Source organism: Cnephaeus nilssonii (assembly GCF_951640355.1).
Source record: "Cnephaeus nilssonii genome assembly, chromosome: 20".
NCBI classification, from domain to species: Eukaryota; Metazoa; Chordata; class Mammalia; order Chiroptera; family Vespertilionidae; genus Cnephaeus; species Cnephaeus nilssonii.
The window spans coordinates 12931860-12954622 of NC_137091.1; the positions used below are offsets into that span (position 1 = coordinate 12931860).

The following is a 22763-nucleotide window of genomic DNA, read 5'->3' on the forward strand; positions in this document are numbered from 1 at the left end:
TAACACCTGAATCCATGTTCTCTCCAGTCTAAAACGACCTTTTATATCATCCAGTACTTTCAAAGAAAGGGTCTTCCAAAATTACCATCTCAGCTTCTAAGTTACCATCCAGCAAAAAGTAATTGGAAAGCACCAGAATCTCTCACCTGCTGGTCGGAATGAGCGATGACAAGGCTGTTGGTTTTGGGGGCTATGGCCAGAGCAGTCACAGGGAAATTATAAGCAGGAACCGTGCAGTGAAGCTGGGAAGAAGCAGACACAAAAGGCACCTCTATGTGATACCCGCACCCAGGAAAAACTGGATGGTCTAAGTCAATTGTTTTTAAATAGTATTCCTTGGAATGCAAAGGGTCCTATGAAAGTTCCCATAAATGTCAGGCATTTCTCCAAACAGTAAAATTTAATCTCATTTAAAAAAAATAATAAATGTTTAACTGCTTACAAAACTGACAGCATTTGCAGAGTAAAGCTTTCCCTGCTGTCTTGATATCAACGTAAACTGACTGTAAACATGTCATTAAACAGGGAATCTACATATCCACACTGGATTTAAAAGAAATCAATGCTGCCCTGGCCAGCGGTACAGTGGTTAGAGTGTCGGCCCATGCACAGAAGGGTTGCGGGTTCGATTCCCGATCAAGGGAATCTGGGTTGCAAGTTTGATCCCCAGCTCAAGTTGCGGTGAGTGTGGGAGGCAACCAGTCGATGTGTCTCTCTCACATTGATGTTTCTCTCTCTCGCTCTTTCTCCTTCTACTCTCTCTCTGAAAAGCAATGGAAAAATATCCTCTGGTAAGAATTAACAACAACAACAAAAAAGAAATAAATCAATGCCCAGGCTTGGACATTAATGTACAATTGCAAGGCATGTGCACTACTACACAGGACAGTCTTAAATGCCAGGCAAGCCTCAAAGAGCAAGCAGTACACACTATTCCCACAATGTAATAAAGATTAAGTTGTGTAGTTAACAGGCAAACCCATTAAATGCAGCAATCTGGCATCCTATATTATCCTATATTATAAAAGCCTAATATAAAGCCTAATATGCAAATTGTTCGACTGGGAGTTCGACCGCTCGCTATTACGTGCACTGACTACCAGGGGGCGGCACGGAACACAGCGGGTGTCGGCAGTGGGTGGCAGTTCTGATGAGAGCAGGACCATGGCAGGATGGTGGAGCAGGTGACGCCAGGCCAAGGCAGGTGCAAGCGGGGGCCTGATAGCCCTGCTGATCGCCCTGCAGACAGCGACCAGCTGTGTTCACTGCATCTCCACTTGGGGACTCGGGTACCGTGACTCAGGCAGAGGGGGGCATGTGGGGGCCCAGGTGCTGCCCAGAGGTCAGCTGGGAACTGCCCTTTCACGCCAGATGTGCGCTTTGATCGTCAGCCAAGCCTAGGGACCACCCGTGCACAAATTTCATGCACCGGGCCTCTAGTTTGTTCTATAAACTTAATGCTTATCCCAAGTTTTGAGTGGTTCTTATCTGACTTTTATGATGAAGATTTGTAAGGGACCACTAGTGATTCAATGAGTGAATGACAATATCATTACTGATTCATGAAAAATGTTTTCCTGCTATTCCTTTGTCAAATTTCTGGTCCTGTTTAATTTAAAAAGTACCTTGAGATTGCAAGGTGAACTATTAAAGGAAATTGTTACTATCTGTAACTATTCACCTTGGCAAATAAAAAATTTCCTCTCCAAAATACAGAAATAACCTAGATGTTGACTCATCACCCAAAAATCCTTAATTTCAAATTTCTGGGCACGAGTGGTTTCAGTTCCCACTGACTGATTTTAATATGGTAGATTATAGCTTTTAGATTCCAAACAAGTAAAACAGGAAAAATTCTTGGTTAAAAACAAAAAAAAGCCTAGTAATTTTCCAGGTCATACCAATTGGCCCTGAATCTTATAACTGCAGGGTTAACTTCTTGTTTGCTGCTACTAAACCCAAAGCTCACCTTTAGACGTTTCACATTGTACACATGGACTCCAGCACTAGTGCCCGATGCAGCTAACCAATTCCCATCTGGACTGACCGCCAAAAGACACATGGACTCCACTGTCCCTGTGAGGACAGAACAACAGGTAAGTCTGAATTCAATGTCCACAGCCAGCCCTGCTTTGATGATGGCAAAAGCCAGTAAGACCCTCAGTTTTCAATTACTAATAAGGTAATTTTTAAAAAACACATATTTTTTTTAAATTGATTTCAGAGAGAGGAAGAGAGAGATAGAAACATCAATGATGAGAGAAAATCACTGATCGGCTGCCTCCTGCCCACCCACCACTGGAGATTGAGCCCACAACCTGGGCATGTGCCCTGACCAGAATAGAACCATGACCTTCTGGTTCATAGGTGGACATTCAACTACTGAGCCATATAGACTGGCGACTAGGATAACTTCTTGATAATTCTGCAAATAAGTTCTATATAAGTTAATCTATTTTCATTTAATAACTACTCTTCATATAAAGAGGAGCCTGAGAGATAAACATGAAGGCATCACTTGCTCAGGCCTGAGACACTGCCTACTATAGGAATGAAGAATCAAGGTAGCAGCTACCACTAAAATCTATACTTTGTTTTAAAATCCTTCTCTACCAAGTAGTTTTTTTTAAATGTATTTTTACTGATTTCAGAGAGGATGGGAGGGAGAGATAGAAACATCAATGATGAGAGAGAATCATTGATCAGCTGCCTCCTGCACGCCCCTCACTAGGGGTTGAGCCCGCAACCTATGCATGTGCCCTTGACCGGAAATGAACCAGGGACCCTTCAGTCCACAGGCCGATGCTCTATCCACTGAGCCAAACTGGCGAGGGCTCTACCAAATAGTTTTTAATCAAAGTTAGGGACAAGCAGCCAATTCAACAGGCTTGAAGCATATCTTAAATTTATTGAGCTGCGTGCTATATATTTAGCACTACAGGAGCATGGGCACATATGAGCCATCTTTGTCATCAAACGATTTTAAACCAATCTGGCAACATAAAAACTCATGTGGGATAAAAATCAGACAGTGATGCTAAATGCCAAAATACATGCTGTTATAACACCCCCAAACGATAAAGAAGCTCTGAAGCAAGACATAAGCCAGATGCTAAAGGATGGGTGAGGTATGTAGAAAAAGATGAAGAATGTGAGCTAAGTAACAAGAAATGAAATACACAGGTTTAAAGGCTGTGAAGAAACCAGCCTGACTCTAAGGCGGAAGTGAGATGAGAGAGAAGAAATAAAAGTATCTATTTACGCAGAGCCTAATTTTAAGGGATGCTAAATGCAAAATAAAGAGTCTAAGTTTTATAATAAAAACATACAGGTACTCAAAAATTGGCAGTTTACTTTATCTGATTATTAACTTGTGGGTTTCTTTTCCTGCATGCTTCTGAACCAGCTTATGAACAGTGAGTGTTTAAGTTAAAAGAGTTGACTTTTGTCCTGGCCGGTGTGGCTCAGTTGGTTGGGCGTTGTCCTGTGCACCAAGTGATGGCTGGTTTGATTCCTGGTCAGAGCACATGCCCAAATTGCAGACTTGATCCCTGGTAGGGGCAGGCAGGAGGCAGCCGATCCATGTTTCACTTTCACATCGATGTTTTTCTTTCTCTCTCCCTCTCCCTTCCTCTCTCTCTAAAAACTCAATAAAAATATTAAAGAAAAAAAGAGTTGACTTTCCAAGCTGATGGAGTCTAAGTGACAGTGAAGCTGCTATAATCCAGGGTGAGGAAGAAGGGAAAAGGCCCATGGGAAGTATCCAAGAAAACTACCAGCTTAAATTAAGCTGGGTGACTAAGTCCTCAATAATTAACTCAACAAGTTAACTACAAAGTCACTTATTCATGCATACTCATTCATGTTCTCAAAGAACAGGGAAAAATGATCATGAACATTATATGGTAGGTAATGAAACTGTATGTGTAAGTTCATCTTTATAAAAACAACCAAAAAATTAACATGTCTATAAAATGCCTATCTACACACATACTGGAATATACAAATATATTAACAGTAGTCAGGATTATAAATTATTTTAACCTTCTTGTTGCCCTGCTAACAAAAACTCTTCTAAGGGTGATGAAACTTCTCTGGCCCCCAAAAAGGAATCAAAAGCCCAGTGAGAAAAGAGTAGGTGTAAGGAATATTTCACATCTCATCAACGCTTTTTATTTGCCAGATATCTCCTCCTACTTTAAATTGCAACCATGTGAGTGAATGTACTTGCAGGGTGGAGAAGACGATTAGTGAATACCCGACAATGAATAAGGTTTAAAAGGAAAAAATAGATATATCAGAGCCTGACAACTCTCTCCTATGGCCAGTTACCAAATTCCTACCTGACTGAGCCTGAAAAGTATGCAGGTGCTTGAAGCTTCCTTCCAACAGCCGAACGATATGCAGAGACCCTTGATTTGAAGCCACAAAGAGCTTTGTTGAATCTTCAGAAAACAAAATCTGAACAGCAGAGCGAAGGAACGCTGGCATTTTGGAAACCTTGGGGTGAACCAGTAGTAAAAAAACCAGTAAGAGAGAGAAGTGAGACCTAGCGGCCATCAATAATAATCACAGCCAGCCTTAAGTTACATTAATGCTTCCTGTGTCTAAGGAAGCCAACTGATGAAGGGTCTGGGACACTGACATGTCTAATGTAACCTATACACCCCGCCTCCTTTATCTCTTCAAAAGCCTAAACTTTACTGCCACTCTCTGGCATTTCCCTACTCTTCCAAAAACAAAAGCAAATCTAAGTGGAAAAAATAAAACACCTTTTTTGTAATGCTATCTCCAAATACCTTCCACTGAGTAAGGATTCATATCCAGTACGTTCCCACTTCACACAAAAATTCACTTATGAATTTTCTTCTCATTCAACCAGACACTGGGTCATCACTTACCCTGTGGAGGCTTATGTTGTCATGTTCATAATTCAACCGACAGAGAAAAAACCGAGAAGCTGTAGAATAGGCTATCCAACTTCCACATGGGGATACACAGCTGCAAATAATGTTCTCGGGCCCCTGCAATGTTAGGAATGAGGATGAATGTTCAAGTAAAACTTCAGACAACGAGGTTCACTGTGATATGAATCCCCAAGCTGTCATCACTCTGGACGTATCCACAAACACCTACACACAATCCTGACAATTACATACTATGTGTCACTATGATTATGTCACAAGTAGAGTACCTAAACGGTGTGGCTTTGGTTTCTAAGAGCTGAGGTCTATGAATACTGTGAACTAAATAATCTCAGCCCTTGTGTACCTCACAGGTAGCTTCGTACTAAACCCTAACATCAGAAACCCGAGCAGAGAGGCACTTAATGCAGGAAAGCTTTGGAGGCAAGGTAACTTGAACGATTTGTTTGTTCTAGGACAGTCTACTGTAAAGATCTCTGAGAAGCCCTGACCTGGGGGCTCAGTTAGCTGGGGCATGTCCTGTAACACCAAAGGCTGCGGATTGGATTCCCAGTCAGGGCACATACCCAGGCTGCAGGGCTGCAGGTTTGATCCCCAGTTGGGGTGCATACGGGAGGCAAATGATCAATGTTTCTCTCTCACATCGATGTTTCTGTTTCTCTCTCTCTCTTCCTCTCTGTCTTTAAAAAAAAAAAAAAAAAAAATCAATAAAAACATATCCTGGGGTGAGGATTAAAAAAAGGGGGGGGGGGGGGCTCTAAGAAATAGTAAGTGAAAAAATTTGCAGAACAAAGGAAAAATTTGTAACATTTATATACTTGAAAAAACCTCACGAAATATATCTAAATGTATGAAAATATGTATGTACCACATAAATACTCTCTCACACAAAGAAGATCTGGAAGGATATATTACAGCTAGCCAATTAACAATTATTTCAGGAAATGGGACTAGAATTAAAGAAGTAGATGAGGAAATAAACTATCAATATTGCTTGAATCTTTTACAGTAAGACTATTCACAAATATTTGTGTAATTAAAATAAAGGTTTTTTTTTAAGAACACGAAGTTTGCATAGTAGATTCCCATTATTGTAAAAAGAAAGGGCATATGCACAAATGGGTGGAAATTTTTTTTTGGAAGGATATACAAGAAACTATCGGCAATGATTATCTCTGGAGACGAGGCCCAGGGATTTGGGGTTAAGAAGGGAGTTCAGCCCTAGCTGGTTTGGTTTGGATAGAGTGTCGGCCTGCGGACTGAAGGGTCCCAGGTTCGATTCCAGTAGAGGGCACATGCCCGGGTTGTGGGCTCAATCCCCAGTAGGGGGCGTGCAAGAGGCAGCCAATCAATGATTCTCATCGTTGATGTTTCTACCTTCCTCTCTGAATTAAAAAAATTTTTTTTTTTTAAAAAGGGAGCTCATCTTTTATTGCATATACTCTTTTGTACCATTTGAATTTTTTTTAAAAAGCATATTATTTTCATAATAATACAAAAAAAATGAAACCAATTTCCTGTATTCATCCACCCAATAAATTCTAAATGTCCAACATATAATCACGGGAAATCCAGTTCTGCTGACATAGTACTTCATTCAAATTATTTTAGATTTTATACAGTTAGTGATGTCAACTAAGTAATCCTCAAAATTCAGCAGCAGAAAATGCTGTGGATTTCAGAGACAGCACATATACAGTTAAACTTCCTTACCTTTGTTTTGAGGTGCAGTAAATGATCTGCATCTTTAGAGAGTGGTAGGGTATCCCCATGCTTTCCTGGAACAAGAAATTTCCCTGAGGTTTTTCCTCCTCAAAGAAAGGTTATTTGTATACATTTTTTCTTCTAAAAAGTCATTCCTGGATAGAATGGAATCTCTGCCAGTGACAAATCAGGAAACTATCTTCATAAGCCTACCATTTTCTGGGGAAAGCAGTGAACATTTTCTTAACTTCTCTTTGGGTGTCCTCCATGGCCTATGGTACATCACTAATTTGCTGAAGCTCAACACCACAGCCAGGCATGTAGGTGGGTAAAAGTGGAGCTTGTGGTTCATGTGGCCTCAACTTCATTTGCTCATTTTGGAAACTTATTCCAATATAAACCTAATCCAATATAAAACAACAGAACCTAAACATTTCCTTACAGGCCATACAAAAGGCCACTAGGCTGTCATCCTAGTACCGTGGTCGGCAAACTGCGGCTCGCAAGCCACACGCGGCTCTTTGCCCCCTTGAGTGTGGCTCTTCCACAAAATACCACGGCCTGGGCGAGTCTATTTTGAAGAAGTGGTGTTAGAAGAAGCTTAAGTTTAAAAAATTTGGCTCTCAAAAGAAATTTCAATCGTTGTTCTGTTGATATCTGGCTCTGTTGACTAATGAGTTTGCCGACCACTGTCCTAGTAAGATCCGTGTGACCTCCTAGCAGGGATGTCACTAACCAACATTAAATCCTGCCATTTTTCAACATCCTATTTTGATCCCAACCAAGACAGAGCAAACTACGATTCCACAACCTTCACACACTCTACATCCTGCTACTACTACCCTTTCTACCGTACAGAACTGTAAACTTTTAACAGATCTAACACTCGGAAGAACTCCTTTGCCCCATCTAGTGGATGGGAAACCATGAGTTCCAAGGGACAAGAAAAATCTACTTCCATTTTTCCATAAGCAGAGTATCAACTGCAATTCTAATTTTTGGCTTCTCCAGTTTTCTTTCTAGAAAAGTCTTGCTCCCATCATACCTGTTGCAACTGTAGATCCCAGTCGCCAAAGATCCAAGTGATGAGAAAACTGGAAGAGGAGAAGCTGTCTCTTTTTTGAACAGGAAATGAGACGTCGCTGTATCCAAGAATCGAAAAGTGATAAGTAGGTTGGGGTCATCTACTGTCTCAGTATGAGATATAGCAGCAGCATCTTAGCATATTTTTTACTGCTAAAATCCATTTGCCTGGTAAGTATTTCCTACATAATACCATATGCCAGGCACTGTCCTAGGGTCTAAGCACACACTGGTAAATAAAAGCATACCTACCACTCTCAAGCTCATAGTCTAAAGGGTTGACACAGAATTAAACAAGCATTTACACTAAGTGTGCTAAGAACTGTAACATGGCTAAGCACAGTATGTAACAAAAAAAGCACCGAGCATAGGAAGTGTGAGCTATGCTCAGAGGAATGGGAAAATGAGGACACGGTGGGGGATTAGGGGATGATACTTACATGGGGAAAAGTGATTTTTCGGAGAGCAGCATCGTAATTCTTTACCTCCACTTTCTCCATGAGAGGACGAATGACTAAGTGGGTGTCAGTGCCTAGGTGGGAGGGAGGGAGAGGGGAGAAGACATCAGAATTAGAAAATGTCCTGCATGAAAACAAGCAGAGCTGGGCAGAATAAAGCAGCAGCTGGCGAGAGCAGAACCCACCTCCCGATATCAGTGCTGTTGGGCTGTGGGCCACGGTTCGCACGTCGTGAGTGTGATGCTGGAATGGCTTTGTCCGCACCCACTGCTTCTCGCTGCTGTTGGAAGTCACAGAGACCAGCTGAAAATGGAATACTGTCCCCTCGGCTGTGCCCACCACGAAACTGTCTTCTTGCTGAGAAATTAAATCATCAAGGAGGTACATTTGAGCAAAACAGGGCCCACTTTGAAAAAGATTTCCTGAGGTTGTCTGTCTGGGCAGCTTAGGGGAAAACTTATGCCAGAATTGGAAGGTAGGTTACAGGGGTCTTTTCTCTCTAGAAGATAACAATTCCAACATATGAGCAAGCTCACTCATAGATAATAACACACCCCCTACTGGCACAATTAACAATATGTACCTCAACCAGTTACAGAGCTTTCATATATACAAACTAGACCTCATTAGAAATTCAATAAAAAAGATAAAATATCTAAGAATAAATTTAACAAGAAATGTGCTAGGCCTATATAAGAAAAAAATTTTTAAGTCCTCCTTAAAGGACACAAAAGATGACCTAAACAAAGAAATCCATACCATATTCTTGAATGAGAATATTTAACAAGATAAAAATATTGATGATCGATAAGTAAATTTTTAAGCTTTACATAATCCAATAGAAATACTGATAGTCCTATACCTGGAATTAAAAAAGTTGTTTCTTAAATTCACATAGAACAAAAAAAACCTAAAAAACAAACACAAATAAACCAATCCAAGCAAGAATAGTAATGAAAATATATGTTAAAGATTTGGAAGCAGGGACTCAACAGAAACATGAACACCAGTGTTCATAGCGGCATTATTCACAAGAGCCAAAATATGAAAACAACCCGAATGTCCATCAACAGATAAACTCAATGAGGTGTTTCATTCAGATAAACTCAATGGAGTATTATTTAGCCTTAAGGAGGAATGAAATTCTGATAATGTTACAACATGGATGAACTTTGAAAATATTATGCTAAGTAAAATAACAAAGACACAGAAGAACAAATATATGATACCACTTATGAGGTACCCAGAACAGGCAAATTCATAGGGACATAAGGTAGAATGGAAGTAATCAGGGGCTGGGAGAGGGAAGGAATAAGGAGTTCTTTAATGGGTGATGAAAAGGTTCTGAAAATGGAGAGGTGATGGATGCACAACACCGTAAATATACTTAAGGCCACTGAATTGTACACTTAAAAATGATTTTAAAAAGCCCTAGCCGGTTTGGCTCAGTGGATAGAGCGTTGGCCTGCGGACTGAAGGGTCCCAGGCTCTATTCTGGTCAAGGGCACAGGCCTGGGTTGCAGGCTTGATCCCCAGTAGGGGGCGTGCAGGAGGCAGCCAATTTATGATTCTCTTTCATCATTGATGTTTCTATCTCTCTCTCCACTCTGAAATCAATAAAATAAATAAATAAATATATATATATATAAAGAAAATACAAGAATACATTAACAAATGGTTAAAATGGCAAATTTTGTTATGTAAATTTTATCACAATAAAAAAGATTTTAAATGTAAATAAAGTGTTAAGAACATAGCCCAGCTGGTGTGCTCAGTGATTGAGTGTCGACCCTGAACCAGGAGGTCACGGTTCGATTTGGGTCAGGGCACATGAGCCAGTTTTGGTCTTGATCCCCAGTAGGGGGTGTGCCGGAAGCAGCCGACTGATGATTCTCTCTCATCACTGGTGTTTCTATCTCTCTCTCCCTCTCCATTCTTCTCTCTGAAATCAATAAAAACATTTTTTTAAATGATTAAAGGATATAGGGCAAACAATTGCAAAACTGGTAGTCAAAAGAATGAAGTTTGAAAATCCCTGAAATTCACTGTCTTCTTTTTAAAGACGAAGAGAGGGTGGGCTGAGGAGGGGAAATAGCCTGATTAGCATCATAAAAAGGTCGGGTTTCCTGGTCCCGGTTTAAGGCTCTCTCTTGCCAGTGTGTTAAGCACTGTGATTTGTTAGTTTTAAAAGGTCTTATTTTTTTTTAATTCTTCTATATTCTCAAAACCATTTTCTTCTTAACTCGTTTTTAAAAATAAACATAATTTGCCTGGCCAGAGTGGCTCAGTTGGCTGAGCACTGACTGTCCTGTGCACCAAAGGGTTCCTCTTTAGATTCCCGGTCAGGGCACATACATAGGCTTCAGGTTCAAGCCCAGGTCAGGGTGTGTACAGGAGGCAACTGATGGATGTTCTCTCATACTAGTAGATCTCTCTCTCTCTAAGCATGTCCTCGGATGAGGATTATACAAATTAACAAGTAAAAAATAAAAGTACACTAATTTTGAGCAAAGAATAAAAGACAGGATGTTTAATAGGAGAGTGAGAAAAATTAGGAACCTCAATCAGCAGTCAACCAATCAATTAGTATAAAGACTAGTTCGGTCAATCAAGAGATGAGATGTCTCAATATGTTTGAGCAAGCAGCTACCATCAACTACACACTTACTGTGCTAGAAACTTTATGTCATATCATCACCAATACTTCAATATCTTGCAAAAGTAAGCATCATTTTCTCTACCAGGAGAAATAGAGGAAGAGTCTGAAATGAGCATTAAAAAGCACTGGTGTACTGGTTTACTGAGCCCTTTGACTGTCTGGGAGCTGTTTCACAACTCTGTAAATTATAGAAAATTGAGTGATTATCTTTTGCACAGAAATGCAAAAAAAAAAAAAAATTGCCTGGTTGAAATGCAACTGATTATTGCCCTGTGGACATTGAGTCCTGCAACAACTTGCAAATTAATTTCAGCATTCCTGATGACCTCATATATATCTGTGTTCTTCAAATTCTGCTTGTAACATCTTACCAGTTCTCTCAGTTAATGAGCTATAGAAAATCTCTGACATATTTCCATTCCATGTTTGTATGAGCCATGATTTTCCCCTTTGTCTCCCTAATCATTTAATAGCCCTTTACATGGACAAGGAAACTGGTACTTCGAGAGGTTTAGAGACATGACAGACACAGGGCCATTTGCCTCCGAAGCCTTTGCTCTGGACACACCACACCTGCTCAGCCTGTGCCAGCTCTCTGGGATCATTTGCAGCATATGATGGTGGAGAAGGAACGAAAGTATATCGGAAGGACAGCATATAAGGTGGCCCAGACCAGCCTCTCCCTCAACTCCTCTAAGGACACTAATTGAAAACCATTAGCTCAAGGCAAAAGTGGTGATACCGAGCAGCTCAGGAACTCACACACTCTCCCCCATCTAAACTAAAACAGTTCATTCAGTTTACTGGGGGAAAAAGTTCCAGTTTGCTTGAAGTCCCACCTACAGGAAGGAATTGGGAAGGCAGGTCTCTCTAACTCCACATCCTCTTCCGAGGTGGAATCATAAAAGAACGGAAAAGAAAACGAAAGAAAAAGAGTTCTCTCAGGGTGCAGCCATGGAAAAGCAAAACTGGAAGGTGTGTGTCCTAGTTTAATCAGTGGCTGCTTCACACAGAACAAAATCTCAGGACTGACCTGTCCTAGTAAATGAAAGCAAACGCTCCCGACAATGCCCGGCAGGAACCAGTGCTCGCTTACTCCACGAAGGTGAAAGACACAAGATCAAAGGACTGGGTATTTGCTGCTGTTCACATTTTAGTCAATGAAAAATCCAATAAAAAGAAATCTAAAAATAATTGGCGGTTCTGGCAAGAATGAAGTGGAGAAAAGCCTGGAAATTAGGACCACTTTCAAAAGAGACATGAAAACGATAATGCTGATAACCACACACTCTATGCCAGACTTGGTACTTGGCACTTTACAAGGACGACCCATTTAATCTTCCCCCAAAGTCTCTATGTGTCACTAGCATCCTTGTTTTCAAAGAAGAAACTGAGGCTTGGAAAAAGTAACATGCCCAAGGAAGACACACAGCTATTTGGCGGTACAGCTGGGATTCAAACCCAAGTCTGCCCACTCTGGAGTCTGTGATACACATTTTTTGAGGGCTGGAATTTGTACAATTGCAATTTTTGCATTGAATTTACTGGGGTGACTTTGGTTAATAAAATTATATAGGTTTCAGGAGTACAATTCTATAATACATCATCTATATATTGTATGTACAACTGCATTTTTCAATTTTGAATAAGTACCACAATTCACTGATTGTCAGGCAACAGCTCTCAAATCAGGGTATCTTGTATCTGTCAACCTGTTATTGTGTGACATCTTCAGATAAAGAGCCAACACTAAGACTTCAGAAACGCTGCCAAAAGCATAAAAGAAAAGCTTGATAACAAAAAATAAAATTTTTAAAAAGAAAAATATAAATAAAAGGAAATAAAATCTTAGGACCACAGTGGAGCTTCATCACCAACATACGGATGGATGGCTGGGAGGCAGGTGTGGCAAACATTTAAGTTTAACTAAAAGTTTAACTAAACTTTTTTTAGTTAAAAAGTGATTCAGCCCTAGTTGGTTTGGCTCAGTGGATAGAGCGTTGGCCTGCGGACTGAAAGGCTCCAGGTTCAATTCCAGTCAAGGGCACATGCCTGGGTTGCAGGCTCGATCCCCAGTAAGCGATGTGCAGGAGGCAGCTGATCAATGATTCTCTCTCATCATTGATGTTTATATCTCTCTCTCCCTTTCCCTTCTTCTCTAAAATCAATAAAAACATGCCGAAACCGGTTTGGCTCAGTGGATAGAGCGTCAGCCTGCGGACTGAAGGGTCCCAGGTTCGATTCCGGTCAAAGGCATGTACCTTGGTTGCGGGCACATCCCCAGTAGGAGGTGTGCAAGAGGCAGCTGATCGATGTTTCTCTCTCATAGATGTTTCTAACTCTCTATCCCTCTCTCTTCCTCTCTGTAAAAAATAAATAAAATATATTAAAAAATAAAATAAAATAAAAATATTTAAAATCAATAAAAACATATTAAGGAAAAAAAAGTGATTCAGAGTCCAACTTTGAATGTGAAGAAGTTTTAGGAATACCTTAATCACTTTAAGTCAGTTATACTTTCCTTTTAATATATGCATAAGTGCTATCACAAAAACTGATGTTTAAGTCTCAAGGAAAATATAACTTCTATGTTTAAAAAAGCATTGTGTCATTTTATATTATAATAGTTTATATTATATGCTTATATTATAATATACATATTTTACTTTACAAAAAAAAACACTATGGCATAGTTTAATTGGCAGTGTTTCTTCTTTCTCATAACAAAAAAATTATGGCATATTTTACAATCAGATATAAAGAGTCAATGCAATGTAGTAATATAGGCATATGGGAAAAGAAAGATCAAACAGTATAAAATGGTATACAATACAAATTAAGCCTACCTCCCACTGACCCCCCCCCCCCGCAATTTCCCTCTCCAGAAATTATAATTTGCATTTAAAAAATCTTCTTAGAGATATTATATATGTATGTATACACACATATACTAGCATAACTGCATATACAAAAAAATAATACATAAATACCTAATATATAAATCTACCCCTTCTTCTCTCTCTCTCTCTCTCTTTTTTTAATATATTTTATTGATTTTTTACAGAGAGGAAGGGAGAGGGATAGAGAGTTAGAAACATCGATGAGAGAGAAACATCGATCAGCTGCCTCCTGCACACCTCCTACTGGGGATGTGCCCGCAACCAAGGTACATGCCCTTGACCGGAATCGAACCTGGGACCCTTCAGTCCGCAGGCTGACGCTCTATCCACTGAGCCAAACCAGTTTCGGCTACCCCTTCTTCTCTTAATATACTGTTATGTCCTATACTAGAGGCACAATGCACGAAGATTCGTGCAAGAATGGGCCTTCCTTCCCCTGGCTGCCAGCACCGCCTTCGCTCAGGCCAGAGCCACCTTTCTGCCTTCCCACACTGCCCAGAGGCCCAGAGCGGCCTTTCCGCCTGCCCAGAGGCCCGGAGCTACTGGGGCGGTGCGGAATGGCTGCTCAGCACCTGCATACGTAAATTAACCCTGCATCTTTGTTGGATTAATTTGCATACTCACTCCTGACTGGCTGGTGGGCGTCGCGAAGGTATGGTCAATTTGCATCTTTCTCTTTTAATTAGTGTAGCTTATACACTATTATGCTGTTCTGTTTTTCCCTCTTAACAATATATTCTGAAAATTGTTCCATAGTAATCAATATACATCTTCCTTGATCTTTGAAACAGGCACATAATATTTGTGTAAGTACAGTTAAAATGCTACTAAAATCAATAATTAAGTCTTAAGTCTAATAATTACAACCATTTTGGATTAAGACTCCATTTTAAAAAGAGAATTTCTCCCACTCATTTCAACTTATACTTTTTTTTAACTCTTTGGAGATTTTAAAAAATATTTTTATTGATTTCAGAGAGAAAGGGAGAGTGCGAGAGAGACAGAAACATCAATGATGAGAGAGAATCATCGATCAGCTGCCTCCTGCACGCCCCCTACTGGGAATTGAGCACGCAACCCAGGCATGTGCCCTTGACAGGAAGCGATCCGGGAAACGACTGTTGAGTCAGCAGGCCGACGTTCTATTCACTGTGCCAAGCAAGCTAGGGCTCAATTTACACTTCTATTATAGTTTATAGGTGACATCTACATGTTTTACAAGGCTTTAATACACACAAAATTGTTCTCACGGAAAACCTGTGAAATGGGACAAACATTTTATAGGCAAGGAAAGTAAACATGTGTGATCTCCACACTAGAAACTGGATTTTCACCCATAAGATAGCAAGCAATTCTCAAACTAAGAAGGCAAAAAAATAAAGGACGTAGTCAACAAACCTCAAAGTTACTTCTATGCCTCACTGCTAAAATACCCAAACGTTTCTGATTAAGCACTCTGGTTACCAAAAGGAAAGAGGCACACCTGTTTAATACAAAACTGCTTAAGTCTTATTCAACTAGAAGACTTCAAATGAACATTGTCAAAAATCAATATAAAATTATCTTCTAATTTCCCAAGATAGGAAGCAGGAGATCAGTTATAGAGAGGGGAAACACTGCTTCTCAAGATTCGTTGAGCACACTGTGCCCTATCTACAATCAGATGTGATTAACTAGGGGTGGAAAGTGCCTGAAGAAAACCTTTCTGCTAACCAATCTTTCAAAGAATATTCTCCAGCTAGTTGCTAAGAGAATTAAGAGAGTTCAGGGAAATTAAGTGGCTTTTCAGATATATTTTCCTAAACTCATCTTCCTCCAGTGCAACGTTCAGAGCCAGGGAACAGTGTTTGTGGTGCAATACTGCCAGGGCCTTCTCTACTCATCCCCCGGACTGTACAGGAACTGCTCAAAACAGGAGCCATACTCACATCAGAGACAGCAATGGACTGCACGTCAGCGTTTGCAACGAGATGGGTCTTCACAAGCGTCCCAGTAGCTGAGTCCCAGAACTGCACCTTTCCAGCAGAGTCCACACTGATGACAGTGCCATCAGACAAGAAGGCCACACCCCAAATGATACACTTCCGTTTAGACACACCCATATACTGCCTATCCACGAGCATCTTATGAATAGCGCTCCCTGAAAAATAAGAAAAGTCCACATTTGAATGATGTGGTAGACATATGTTAAGTTAGCTACCTGAGCACAAACCACATCCAATATACTAGTATATTACTTACGGTGAACTCAGCCTCTGAACACCAAAATGGTTGCCTAAAGAGGAGAGAGGGGGGTAGGGACAGGGGAGGGACAGAAATTTGCTGGAGGGGTGGGAGTGGGATGGAGAAGAGACTGTACTTAAAACTAGCCAATTGCACACAACCATTACACTTTGCTCTTTTCCAAACCCCCTGGAAAAGAAAGAGACAGTGACAATTTATGAGAATGTGTAGAGTGGTAACTGGCTCAGCAGAGCTCTGAAACTAAATACCAAGTCAGCAGTGGGGAAAGCCAAGAAGCCACCTGACTTCACCCTGGGATCCTCAGAAAAGTCAGGAGCTGGTGACCCCAGATGCTCTGGAAACAGAGGAAGAAAGTGGGACTAAAAGGAGGGACTGATTGAAAGTTTAAGAAACTTGTAGATCCCTCAGATCCCTTCCCCTAAGTAAAAATCAGGCAATGCCATAAAACACCACCTCAACAAAAGACTAGAGACCTATTCTCTGAAGAGGGACATCAGGCACAATTGAGGGTGGGAATACTATATGGAATAGCTATATCTATATCTATATATCCTATATAATAAGAGAGGAATATGCTAATTATCCGTTATGCCCTGAGGCGTAACAACATACCGCGTAGTGACCGGATCACCGGATCTGCAGGAGGGTGAGGCAGCGAACTACAAGCAGGTGGCAGAGAGCTACAGAATAGGGCAGGGCAGCAAGCAAGCGGGAGGTGGAGAGCTACAGGAGGGGGCAGGGCAGCAAGCAAGTGGGAGGCAGAGAGCTACAGGAAGGGGCAGGGCAGCAAGCTATGGGGAGAGCGGGGGGAGCTACAGGAGGGCGGCAGTGACCTACTGGCGCACAGATTTGTGCGCAGGGCTACTAGTATATATATAAAACCCTAATATGCAAATAGACCGAATGGCAGAACAACTCAACAACTGGTCGCTATGACGTGTGCTTACCACCAGGGGGCGCACACAGAACATGGCGGGCATCGGCAGAATGTGGAACACGGCAGGCATCAGCCACAGCGGGATAGTGGAACAGGTGAGCGGGGGCACTAGACTAAGGCGGGGCTCTGGTCATGAGCCTCTGGTGGTTACGGAAAATTCTTTGCTCCCGTGAGCCGTGGTCCTGCCTGGTGCTTGCACCTGCTGCCAGCACCAGAGCCATCGCTTGCACCCGTTGCCAGCACTGGAGCCACCGCTGCCCAGCACTGGCCCTGACTGCCCCTGAGGGCTTCTCCACCACCCCCTGCTCCTGAGGGGTGATCGGGGCAGCAGCTGCCGCTCGCAACCACTGATGGTGCCGGCACCACTCACACCTGCTGCTGGTATCAGCCCCAATAGCTCCGCATTGTCAGCGGGTGCTAATGGGACCAGTGCTGACAGCATGTGGGAGCGGTGGCAGCAGGAGCGGGGCTGCCAGCAGACAGGGGACGGGGGGCCACGGTGGGAGAGGCTAGGCGGGGGTGCGGAGGATGGGCTGAGATCTGCCCCTGTGCCACTGCAGCCTCGTGGCCCAAAGTTCAAGGTGCATGAGTTTTTGCACTGGGCCCCTAGTCTATATATCTGCATATATAAAAGGCTAAGCAACTGGCCAACTGGCTGACTGGCCGATAAGTATGACGTGCACTGACCACCAGGGGGCAGACGCTCAACGCAGGAGCTGCCAAGTGACAGCAACTTTGCAGAGTGCCTCTTGCACTCTAGGACCCCTCAGGGGATGTCGACTGTCGGTTTCAGCCCAATCCCACAGGCCAGGCCGAGGGACCCCACCTGCTAGAGGGACCCCGCTCACTTTGCAGACGCCCTTTGAGCCCTTGTGCTGCCCCAGGTGCGGTCGGCTAGGGAGGGACCGCGGGAGGTTGGCTCCTAACTGCTCACCTGCCTGCCTGCCTGATCGACTCTAACTGCCCCCCCTGCCAGCCTGATCACCCCTAACCACCTCTGCCTGCCAGCCTGATTGCCCCCAACTGCCCCCCACCCCGCTGGCCTGGTTGCCCCCAACTTCCCCTCCCCGCCGGCCTGGTCGTCCCCAACTGCCCCCCCCTCCCCAACCTGGTCGCTCCTCACTGCCCCCCTTGCCGGCATGATTGCCCTCAACTGACCCCCTCTGTCGGCCTGGTCACCCCACGCAGCCTGCTGTTCAGTCATTTGGTCATCCCTCACTAACGCCCCTGCCGGCTTGGTCACACCATGCAGCCTGCTGTTCAGTCATTTGGTCATCCCTAAAGCCCCTGCCGGCCTGGTCACCCCACGCAGCCTGCCAGCCTGCTGTTCGGTTGTTACTGTTGCTATGATGGCGTCCTGGTCAATTTGCATATTCCTATATTTTTAATATAGATGTCTATATAAAAACCTAAGCGACCTTTTGACCGGTAGCTATGACGCGCACTGACCACCAGGGGGAAGACGCTCCACACACAAGCATGGAAACATGGAACAGACTGATGAATCTCAGAGGGAAGGGAGGAGAAGGGGAAGAGATTAACCAAAGATCTTATATGCATACTAGAGGCCCGGTGCATTAGCTTATTAACCCAAGGCAGGAGAATTTAAAACTGCACTCCAGTGGTGATGAGGGCTGTCATAAGACATGTGAGGAAAGCTTTACTATGAAAAGTAGGGGCCAAGCAGATGAAAAGAAAACAAGTAACAAGGAAAAAACAAGGTCAGGGTGAAGTACACCTGACAAATACTATCATGAACAGCCTTAGAAAAAAGAAAAGAGTTAGTATATAATGAAACAAAGACAGAATGCTGTAAAAACCAGGAAACAGCCTTGGCCAGTGTTTCTCAGTAGAGTGTCAGCACACGCACTGAAGGGTTGAGGGTTCGATTCCCAGTCAACGGTATTTCCTGGGTTGCAGGTTTGATCCCTAGCCCAACCAGGGTATATGCAATGTATCTCTCTCACACTGATGTTTCTTTCTCTCTCTCTCCCTTCCTCCCTCTCTCCTTTCCACTTTATCTAAAATTAATGGGAAAAATATCCTTGGGTAAGGATTAACCAAAATATTACACTTATTTTATATATATATATATATATATATATATATATATATATATATATATATATATATATATATGTAACATGCTAATTAGACTGGACATTCTTCCGGACGAAGCCAGGTCTGCGAGGGAAGCCCGGGTCCCGGATGCCTGCCTGCCTGCCAGCGGCCAGAGGGAAGCCAGTGCCAGCAGCTGGGGCAAGGAAGGCCTACTCTTGCACGAAGCATCGGGCATCTAGTATATATATATACATATATGTACACACTCACATATATACACATATACTGCATCCCTTTCTGGCCAGTGTGGCTCAAATGGTAGAGTGTTGTCCCATGCTCTGAGGTTGCTGGTTGATTCTCAGTCAGGGCACATGCCTAGTTTTTGGGCTTGGTCCCTGTAGGGGGTGTGCAGGAGGCAGTCGATTGATGTTTCCCTCTCCCTCCCCTTCTCCCTTCCTTTCTCTGTAAAATCAATAAAAACATATTAAAAAAAAAAATACTGCAGCCCTAGCTTGTTTGGCATAATGGACAGAGCGTCAGCCTGCGGACTGAAGGGTCCCAGGTTCGATTCCAGCCAAGGGCACATGCCTAGGTTGTGGGCTAGATCCCTAGTAGGGGGCATGCAGGAGGCAGCCGATCAATGATTCTCTCTCATCATTGAGGTTTCTATCTCTCTATCCTTGCTTCCTCTCTGAAATCAATAATAATAATAAAAAAAATACTGCATCCCATAGAAGACCCAAGATTCCTCCCAAAGCAGGATTAGTAATCTAAGAAAGGACTGAAATTCATGGTGAACATCCCAGAAGATTAATGAGGTTAGGGCTAAACATCGTTGCAACATAACAAGAACTCCAGTTTGTCAGAAATGTGAATCTGACTAACAAGACCCACATCCCAAATGAATTGAGAAAAACAGTCACCTGATTTGACATCAAACACACTAATGTAGTCTATGGAGCCAGCTGCAATGTGGGTACCAGAGGGATGCCAGCTGAGACTCAGGATGCGACCTTGGGAGTTGAACAATAAAAAAGTGACATACACATAAATATACAGCAAAAGGTAACTGAGTTCTCCCTCCACAATTATCTATGGGGCTACTGTTCTCTAGTCTTAGCTCTCACACTTACTGCACTCTTGTGAAGAACTGGTTTATTATAGATGAGGAACAACTTTGCCCTGGGATCCATAATGAAGTATTTGATACTAACTCTAATAATGTATAAATGGTGGATGGGAGTATAAAGAAGCACAACCTTTTGAGGGAGGGCGATCTGGTAGTAGCCTAACAAAAAGTAAATGTGCATGTTTGGCCCAGTAATTGCACAGGGAATTAAATCAAAGAGAAATACTTGCATGAGTGCCCAAAAACATGTATATAAAAATATTCACTGCAACACTGGTTGTAGCAGTAAAGAAATAATTACTATCCATCAGTTGGAGTTTGACTAAATAAATTATGGAACACCATAAAATGCAATGCCATGCAGACTCGCATGACTGACAGATGTCTGTGATGTAACAAGTGAAAACAAAGCTGAAAACAGGTTCAGGCACCCCTGTGTATTTGTTTATAAAGTCTAGTAGATTAATCTCAAAATGTTGTCTACATAGGGGAATGAGATACTTATTTTCTCTTTTATTCTTGGCTAAACATATGAAATTTTTAACAAGCACTGGATCACCTTTGTAATTTAAAAAGAACACCCCAAAGGTATTAAAAACAACCAAAATATGAATCTGAGTCGCAGAGAATAAGCATTACTAATGGATACAAAGAATACATGGGACAGTTGCTATTTGCTAGAAGGGGAGTCAGCAAACTATGGCCTTAAGGCCAAATGAGGCCTACCACCTTTTTTTGAAAGTAGTTTTACGGGAGCATGCCCATTTGTTTAAGTATTATCTATGGCTATTTTTGTGCCACAACAGAGTTGGCAGAGATGTTTGACCTATACAGCTTAAAATATTTACTACTTTGTGTCCTTACAAAAACAGTTTGCCAACCCCTACTTTACAGGTCAGTATCAATTGGTCCAGATGAAGCTCAAACATGGGCAATTATTTATAGAACTCCCCTGTTCAATTTAAATGCACTAGCAGGATTAAGAACCACAACTCTGCCCTAGCCTGTTTGGTTCAGTGGGTAGAGCGTTGGCCTTCAGACTGAAGGGTCCCGGGTTCAATTCCGGTCAAGGGCACATACCCCAGAAAGAAAAAAAAAAAGGATACGTACCTCGGTTGCAAGCTTAATCCCTGGCCCTGGTCAGGGCGCATGCAGGAGGCAACCAATCAATGTGTCTCTCTCACATCGATGTTTCTCTCTCTCTGTCTCTCCCCCTCCCTTCCACTCTCTCTAAAAAAAAATCAATGGAAATATACCTTGGGTGAAGATTAACAGCAATAAAAAAGAACCACAGCTCCTAAAGATGAAATTCTGGTTTCTAGACTTTATGCACACTTGTTGAAACATCACAAATTTAAGTGAGGATTAACAAATCAACCTATAGAGAAACACTAGCTTTTCTATTTTATATTTCTGGTTTTCTATATTTTCACTTAACCAAGCAAACACAACTATGCTATATAATGGAGAAAACCTGAGCTAGAGATGGCTTCTAGTACATACCCTGTTAGCATATCCTATATAATAAAAGCTTAATATGCTAAGTATCCGGTCATCTGGTTATCCGTTCAACCAATCAAAGTGCAATATGCTAATGATATGCTAAGGACTCCCAACCGCTTGCTATGACATGCACTGACCACCAGGGGGCAGACAGTTGACCGGTTGATCAGTCGTTATGACGTGCACTGACCACCAGGAGGCAGATACTCAATGCAGGAGCTGCCCCTGGTGGTCAGTGTGCTCCCACAGGGGGAGCGCGCTGCTCAGCCAGAAGCCGGGATCATGGCTGGCAAGCGCAGCTGTGGTGGTGGGAGCCTCTCCCGCCTCCGCAGCAGTGCTAAGGATGTCCGACAGCCGGACATCCCCTGAGGGCTCCTGGACTGCAAGAAGGCGCAGGCTAGGCTGAGGGGACCCCCACCCCCGAGTGCACGAATTTTGTGCACCGGGCCTCTAGTCTATAATAATCCTATCTAATAATAGAGTAACATGTAAATTACCATCACTCCGCTACGCCCACGACTGGGCGGTGGGAGGCTGGGGGGCGGGACTCGGGATGGCCTATCCAGCCATTGAGAGGCACGGATCCGCTGCCACTGAGGGGGGCTACCCTGCTGTTGAGAGGCGCAGTGGGTGGGACTCCCGCCCCCTGCGCCTCTCAACAGCAGGGTAGGCCCCCTCAGCGGCCGCGGACCATCAAAAACGTGGGAGCTGGGTGCCTGTCTGCTCCGGCACCAGGCCTTTCAGAAGCCTCCGCTGAGCCGGAGGCTTCTGAAAGGCCTGGTGTACCAGCGGACAGTCACCCAGCTCCACTGCGAAAAGCGAAAGTGTGTAGGGGACCCTACACGTGCATGATTCAATCATGCACTGGGCCTCTAGTAAAAAAGTATAATATGCTAATTAGACTGGACATACTTCCAGATGACCTTTTGTATGAAGCTGGGGCTGGGAGGGAAGCCCAGGTCCCAGGTGCCTGCTGCAGCCAGAGGGAAGCCCAGGTCCTGGGTGCCAGAGGGAAGCTGGTGCCGGCCGCTGGGAGAAGGAAGGCCTACTCTTGCACAAATTTCGTGCATCAAGCCTCTAGTAGTTAAAATATTACCTGGACCCATGGGGAAATATCCCATCCCTAGTGGCACAGAAACATAACTACTTGCTAAGGCTAT

At 42.9% G+C, this 22763-nt stretch overlaps 1 protein-coding gene across 3 annotated transcripts in view; it reads right to left on the reverse strand.

Annotated features, from left to right (window-relative positions):
* Nucleotides 1-22763, reverse strand: part of UTP4 (UTP4 small subunit processome component) — a 36791-nt gene that overhangs the window by 5370 nt on the left and 8658 nt on the right. For all 3 annotated transcript variants that reach the window (XM_079800336.1, XM_079800334.1, XM_079800335.1), the window contains exons 5-14: nucleotides 19895-19984; nucleotides 15658-15869; nucleotides 8356-8527; nucleotides 8153-8244; nucleotides 7675-7771; nucleotides 6639-6703; nucleotides 4902-5024; nucleotides 4344-4500; nucleotides 1970-2076; nucleotides 147-242 (exon numbers count right to left, since the gene is read on the reverse strand). In XM_079800336.1, the coding sequence (XP_079656462.1) occupies nucleotides 147-242; nucleotides 1970-2076; nucleotides 4344-4500; nucleotides 4902-5024; nucleotides 6639-6703; nucleotides 7675-7771; nucleotides 8153-8244; nucleotides 8356-8527; nucleotides 15658-15869; nucleotides 19895-19984 (1211 nt within the window). The remainder of the gene's footprint in view (nucleotides 1-146; nucleotides 243-1969; nucleotides 2077-4343; nucleotides 4501-4901; nucleotides 5025-6638; nucleotides 6704-7674; nucleotides 7772-8152; nucleotides 8245-8355; nucleotides 8528-15657; nucleotides 15870-19894; nucleotides 19985-22763) is intronic.